Here is a 7,220-nt window from a genome sequence, read left to right as displayed (position 1 = left end):
AATTAGATGATCTTAAATTAAAGATAAAATAATAATCAATCATACAATAATATATTATCTATATATCGAATCATATAATGATAAAATAATACTTAGTTTTATAATAATTTATCATCATATAAAACTTTTCTTTTTGTCTCTTGACTCATTCTTTATCGAATAATAATAATAATAATATCGATTTAAGCAAGGCCAAAGGACTTATTCTCACCAAAAGTTTACTCTTTTCACAAGTTTTCACCTATTATTTTTTAAAACTTAAATATCCACCCATGAATTGTGAAGTGTATAATTTTAAAGGTAAAATCGTTATTTTATCAGTAATATTAAAAAATAAGCTAAAATTTTATTTTATTTTCTCCTCTAAACCATAAAAACTAATAATTTTCTCTCTAAACTAAGTTTTAAAAACTAATATTTTTCCCTTACGGTTTATTTTTTATTTTCTAATAACGCCTCTCTCTTAACACTTTCTTTTCCTTTGACAGTCTCTCTCTCTTCAACTAACTATCTAAACTAGGAAAACAAAGAGTTTTGTTTAGGAAGATGAAACTAAACAATGCTTTTTGTTTTTTTGGCTTGGACAATCGATCGAAGGGAGAGATAGAGAGAGAGAGACTGTTAGAAAGAAGAAATTTGTCATAGGAGAGAAATTATTAGTTTTTAAAATTTTAAGAAAAAAGATAAAATTTTAATTTATTTTTAATATTACTACAAAAATAATAATATTACTAATTAAATAATAATTTTACTTTTAAAATTAATATACATAATAATCTACGTATGAGTATTTGTATTTTTGAAATGTAACGGATAGATACTTGAGAAACGAGCATGCTTCCAGTGGTAATAAGTCTTTTGGCCTTTAAGCTTTGGGTGGTCGTTATCTCTATATTCAAAATCATCTTAGATTTATTGTATCTATTTCTCGTCAAATTCCCCTTCCAAAACCGGCTCCGTCTCCTCCTCCACTGCGCCAATGGAAAAGTCCAGTTCTTTTAAGTACTGCACGCAGCAATCCGATTTAGGATTCAATACAACCGATCGCCGATTAGCCTTTTCACGTCAAGCTTCATATCACGAATCAACCAAGCCTTTTCTCTCGCACACTATCTCAGGAATCGATATTCCATCTGGGGTTTCTTATTTTAACGATAAATCGTTCGCTCAGCCCAATAAATTCTCGATTTTTCGGGCTTTAAGGTCCATGAATCGCCCCATGAAGAGATTGTTCATTTTGATTTCGTTAAATGTAGCGTATTCTACTGCTGAGTTGGCTATTGGGCTTTTCACGGGCCGTGTTGGTATGAAAATTGGTTCAAAATTGGAAAATTTTATCTGGGTGGTTTAAATTTTTTGTTTTTTGATTTTGAATTTGTTGAAATTTTTGTGAATTTGTTTCAGGTTTGGTGTCTGATGCGTTTCATTTGACGTTTGGTTGTGGGATTTTGATGTTTTCGATGTTTGCCATGGCGGCTTCGAGGCAAAAGCCTGATCTTGCGTATACTTATGGGTGAGAATTGAGTTTAATATCTGTTTGTGTGCAGGAAACTTGTTATTTGGCTACTTTTTTTTGGTTGTGTAATTCCAACGATAATTATAAAGCTGAATTATAAGTCAGTTTGACTTGTAATGTTTAACATAGACGTATGGCTTTGAAGTCAGACTTTTTAAGACGGAAATTGTGTTACAAGTTTGCTAGTTACATGCTGTTGTTGTTGTATAGCGGTTGCTTGAATTTTGTAAGGGGTTGTCCAATTTCATGAAATGTGGATTCAAGATGTAGTAGCAGAGAGATTAGGGTTGAAGCCCCACAGTATGGACCACATGACTCAACTAATGAACCTCTTGTTACACTCAAGTAAATGCAGTGGGTGGCTGGAAGAATGGCAGTGACCGTAAAATGGGATGACCTGTGGGTAGAACATGCGCGATCTATTTTGGACATGTGACTTGCTAGTACACATGTCAAGCATTTGCTAATTAGGGTTTGTATGAAAAAATTGCATTAAAGTGTATGTAAAGTGAGGGTGAGTGAGTGTGCTGAAAAAATAGAGAGAACAAAATAATCTCTTCTTAATTTTGTAATCCTTTTCATCTATAATGAAAATTTCTCCATCTTCTACCCTGTGGTTTTTTCTGTTTTGGGTTCTCCACATAAGTACTTGTATTTTTGTGTTGAGTAATTGTGCATCTAATTATTTGTTTTCTTTGGGTTTCATAATAGTTTTGTTAATGTGGAAGGTTGTATATTGCAGCAAAAGCCTGATATCTTGTTAGCTTGATTGAGTTGTAATTGTTGCCTTTTTCTTCAATGTCAGGTACAAAAGGCTTGAAGTTTTATCTGCTTTTACCAATGCTGTAAGTATATGTCACTTTCCACGTTACTGTGGTCACTACATATTGTTTTTACAATTTAGTTTTCTTGCTCTAAATTTAAAGTTGTGTGAATTACTTCAATTGTGCTAATGTCTTGACAACTTTTATTTTGCTGCTGGTTTAGACAGCTGTTCCTTTTGTTCATGTCATTCTCCTTAGCTGTGGAAGCACTTCATGCATTTATACATGATGAATCTGAGCACAAGTAAGTTTTCTGTGTTTGACTTTGATTGGCGGATAGTGTTTTGAATATGTTTTGGTGGTGAACACCGTATTGTATCATGCGTATAATGCTCAAACATACTTGGTGAGTCTGTAGAACTTGATGCATAAATCTTTGATGAAGTTTTGGATCCCTTGCCTTTATATATTCTAATCTTTTTTGGGTCCTTTTTTTGTCTATAAAAAAACTTATTTTTCTATATTTTGACTAAATATTATCCTCATGCAGACATTATTTGATTGTTTCTGCTGTAACAAATTTATTGGTGAATCTTATTGGGGTTTGGTTCTTCAGGAATTATGCACGTGTTAATATTGGTAATTCTTCTGATGGAGCTTGTAATTTTCTTAAGAAGTCTTCTATTTTTAAGTTATGAGTTAATGAGAAGGCCCACATGTTATAATTGTTTATCTGTATGTCCCTCTAGTTGTATGTTAAGTTCACATGGAATGCTGTAGATATTTAAACTGTTCTGTTCAGCTGATGCTGCATTTGTGCGGAGTCTGTTAGATATTATCAACTTTACATTTAAAAAGACAATGCTGTTTTCACTTTTTAAGGGGTGACACTGTTTTAGCATTCCTGGTTCAGTGCATTTGTCTTCTTAGTTTAATTGTCATTTCTTATCTTTGACTTCCTAATTTGTTTTGTGCTAAATGGGAACAGTTATATATTAAAGAACAGAGTCTTGGGGGTGGGGGGGGGGGGGGGGGGGTGTGGTGGTGGTGGTGGTGTGTGGGTAGGTTGAAATTTAGAAGGAAACTAGGTGGGGATTCAAGGAAAACATTCTTTTCATTATTTGATCATCAAAGTCTAATTTCCAATGAATATCTGGTCCATTTATAGACATACAATTCTAATCCACATCAAAAGCAGAAATATAATTCTATTACAAAAGATAATTCTAAAATATCCTATTAAATTCAAAATATAAGTCTAAATAGCTCAAATACGAAGTACAGCAATCCTTCAAGATTAATAAAGCAAAAGACTAAACATGCAGGCCTTGGTGGAATATAATTTGATGAATAAAACTTTGTTTTTTTCTTGAATTTCTGCATTCAAGCCTATTTGTTCTGCATCACATTTACTTAGTTTACTTTTTTTTGCTGAGTATTATAATTAGTTTGGGTAGGTTGCTTAAAACTAACCTGGTGAGAAGATAGCTTTTACTTATAGCAGGGTATTTCAATTTGATAGTTAAGGGTGGAATATTATCATAATTTGTTAGGAACCCACATTTATTTAATCAAAACACAAAATACATAATAACTAAAATATTTCATTACTAAAAACATTACAAGATAAACCGAATAATTCGAAGAATTCGGGACCTCCCATTTTCCGGTCATTCGAGACGCCGGAGATCTCCCATTTTCCAGCCATTAAAGGCGCCGGAGACCTCCCTAAATCAGCCAAAGGTGGCTGCTCTCAAACCCAAACCCTAATATTTTTCTTCTCCTCCTATTTTCAAATTCAAAGCATATATTTATAAAAGAAATGAGCCATTGGATTGGGGACAAGTGTCTCAATCCTAACATTTCCCTCCCCTTCAAAATCATCTTGTCCTCAAGATGAGTTTTTTTTTTTAATTTTCCTTTTCTTTTTTTTTTTTTTTTCAGTTGTCTCTTCCTATCCAAGGCAGTTTCCCGCCCACTGTTTTTCCTTTTTTTTTTTTTTAAAATTTTTTTTTTATACAGTTCTCCTTTTTTTTAATATATAAATTTTTTTCTCTCTCCTCTGCTTCTTCACTTTTCTTTTCTTCTTTCCAACGCCCACTTTTCTTCTTTTTCCCTTCCCAATAAACCTACACACTGCCTCTGCCTTTTTTTTTTTTTTTTTCTCTCTCTCTCCTTTCTCTTTCCTTCTTCTTTCCTTCTCCTTGTCTTTTTCTTTTCTTCTTTCTTCTCCTTCGTTCTTCTTCCTTCTGTCTTCTGTTTTTTTTTCTTTTTCGCTTCCGTCGGCGTTTCGTTTTCTTCTCCTTCTTCTTCTTCTTCTTCTTCTATTTTCGTTCTCCTTTTTTTTTCTCTTTTCTTCCTTCTGTCGCCTGACTTCTCTGTTAATTCCATATCGGTCTGTCTTGCGAAATCAACAGGAAATTTGCAATTGCTTTAACAGCTCCGGTGAAGGCGAAAAAAGAGCTTCGGTTTGTAAGCAGGAAAGAGAGCAACAGATTCTGGGCATTCATGTGGAGCAGATTCTCGAACAAGAGCAGGGGATTCTTTTGTCCGAACACCGGATTCCCTGTGATGATTTTTCTTCAAGTTAGCCTCATGAACATTTTCCGACGACTCTTCACTTTTCCGATCATCATCTGTCTTCTCCGTTGGATCGAACGCGCTCTGATACCATTTGTTAGGAACCCACATTTATTTAATCAAAACACAAAATCAAAACACAAAATACATAATAACTAAAATATTTCATTACTAAAAACATTACAAGATAAACCGAATAATTCGAGGAATTCGGGACCTCCCATTTTCCGGTCATTCGAGACGCCAGAGATCTCCCATTTTCCGGCCATTAAAGGCGCCGGAGACCTCCCTAAATCAGCCAAAGGTGGCTGCTCTCAAACCTAAACCCTAATATTTTTCTTCTCCTCCTATTTTCAAATTCAAAGCATATATGTATAAAAGAAATGAGCCATTGGATTGGGGACAAGTGTCCCAATCCTAACATAATTCAACTGGAAACAGTTTCTTTTTAATCACTTGATACATAGTCAGTGTAATATTTCTAATATGGACTGTGGTTGGTTGGTGCCATCAAGGGATTCTATCTAACGTGACAGATGAAAATTATTTCCAATAGGAAAATTTTTAAGTATATAAATGAACTTTACTGTTGTTAGGCTTGATTTTGACTGATCAAGGTACTTTTAATTCCTTTAATAAGCTGATAATTCATCTGATGTTCATGTTTTGTGCAGTGTATGGAAAGGCAGAAGATATGAATTACCACTCAATTTGCTTGCATGTTCTTGCGGATTCAATACGCAGGTGTCATATTTTTTATTTCTCTCAACATGCATTTGTTTGTTTTTGCATGTATTATCCTTTATCCATCTTAAGCTGGTTTATCCTTATTCTTTTGCAGTGCAGGCTTAATATTGGCATCCTGGTTTTTGTCTCTTGGGTAATTCATTAATTGTTTTCTAGTTTATAATTGCTACTAGGGTTGAATTCGAACTGAGCCAAGCTCGAGCTCGAGCTCGTTACGCTTGAGCTCAAACTCGGCTCGAGTTCTGCTTGACCCGTTTTGTTTAATTAATTCGTTATTAAAACGACGTCGTTTTAATATATGTTGATCAAAACAACATCGTTTTGTATCAAAATTTTTAACTCACAAACTTTGACGAGCAAGGCTCGAGCTTGCTGAGGGCTTACTTGAGTTCAGCCCTAATTGCTACTTAACTACCACCAATCCACTAGTAATAAATTGCATATTTATGTTTGTTTGTCTGTGTAGAGATTTTTACTACTTGTCTTGTCAAAAATACCTTTCTTTTTGTGTCTTTTCAGGGTGCAGAATGCTGAAGTTTTATGTTTAGGACTAGTTTCAGTTGTTGTTTTTATGCTTGTCATGCCGCTTTTTAAGACGACTGGTGGTATCTTGCTTCAGATGGCACCGCATAGCATTCCAGCGTCAGCTTTAAGCAAATGCTGGAGACAGGTGATTTTTCTTTGTTCTTACAGAATATGTAACTTCTCCATCAAATAAATATTTCTTGTAAAAGTTGTATTTCATTGAAAATCCTGTCTTGGACAGGCTACTTCTCAGGAAAATGTTTCTGAAGTTTCTCAAGCTCGCTTTTGGGAACTAGTGCCTGGTCATGTTGTTGGCTCAATCTCACTCCAGGTATGGAACTGAAATTTTATTTTACATGTATCTATATTCAGCAAATGTTTTAAGCTTTTGTTTTATATTGTGGATAAGCTTTAATTCACAAGTTTCCCTTCGGGAATGATACTAACAGGTGGAGGGAACTGATGTTTACTCCATACTCCATTTTGTTCATGGTTTATACCGCGATTTAGGTATACAGGATTTGACAGTTCAAACTGATTATTGATTGAACTTTTTTTGTATTTTATATTCAATTTCATGGTTGTGATTTTTGGTAATGGCTTCTATATTGGGCCAATCATTGTGGGGATGGCTCATGTTGTCTGACGAACGGTTATACTTCTAGAATAGGGAAATTTTTTATTCTATATCTCTAGTAAAGAATGTTTGGATAGATGTTTTAAAGTTAATTGTATTTGATATATATAATTGTAATTTTTTATTAATTATTAATAAATGATTTGTTATTATTTAATTTATATATATATCAATTATATAATCATACGAATAATATTCATTTAAAATGGTAGAATTGTGTTGGGAGAATTAGATGATTGATTGTGTAAATACTATGCACACATTCAAGGACAATTTTATAAATATTTGTAATCTTGACATTATTATAATCAAGACATCAGTAATGATGATAGGATTATCATAGTGTTTAGAGATTTCATTGAAAAGTAGTATTAGTTTTCACATGTTTAAATTGTTTACAGACAGTTTAATGCAATATGTGGGTACACGTTATAAATATCTTCACTGGAGT

The 7,220-nt window shown here is 33.5% G+C and overlaps 1 protein-coding gene across 1 annotated transcript; it reads left to right on the top strand.

The window, feature by feature from the left end:
- The first annotated feature begins 843 nt into the window (after positions 1–843).
- LOC123226952 (metal tolerance protein C2-like) lies at positions 844–6,926 on the top strand. Its single transcript, XM_044651539.1, has 10 exons — positions 844–1,304; positions 1,405–1,513; positions 2,322–2,361; positions 2,508–2,584; positions 2,831–2,919; positions 5,535–5,604; positions 5,702–5,740; positions 6,127–6,277; positions 6,374–6,463; positions 6,582–6,926. The coding sequence occupies exons 1-10, from the start codon at positions 980–982 to the stop codon at positions 6,675–6,677; spliced, it is 1,086 nt and encodes a 361-aa protein (XP_044507474.1). The 5' UTR covers positions 844–979; the 3' UTR covers positions 6,678–6,926.
- Positions 6,927–7,220: the final 294 nt, after the last annotated feature.

Source organism: Mangifera indica, chromosome 10 (genome assembly GCF_011075055.1).
Source record: "Mangifera indica cultivar Alphonso chromosome 10, CATAS_Mindica_2.1, whole genome shotgun sequence".
NCBI lineage: Eukaryota > Viridiplantae > Streptophyta > Magnoliopsida > Sapindales > Anacardiaceae > Mangifera > Mangifera indica.
The sequence above is the reverse complement of the archived record's forward strand: the minus strand, read 5'-3'. Positions and strand labels throughout refer to the sequence as shown.

What these genes read in the sequence shown, in the direction of transcription:
- LOC123226952 (XM_044651539.1), top strand. Translation starts at nt 980, where the DNA reads ATGGAAAAGTCCAGTTCTTTTAAGTACTGCACGCAGCAATCCGATTTA. An exon ending in TATCTGCTTTTACCAATGCT is followed by an intron (nt 2,362 to 2,507) that starts GTAAGTATATGT and finishes TGGTTTAGACAG; the next exon opens with CTGTTCCTTTTGTTCATGTC. An exon ending in CTTGCGGATTCAATACGCAG is followed by an intron (nt 5,605 to 5,701) that starts GTGTCATATTTT and finishes ATTCTTTTGCAG; the next exon opens with TGCAGGCTTAATATTGGCAT.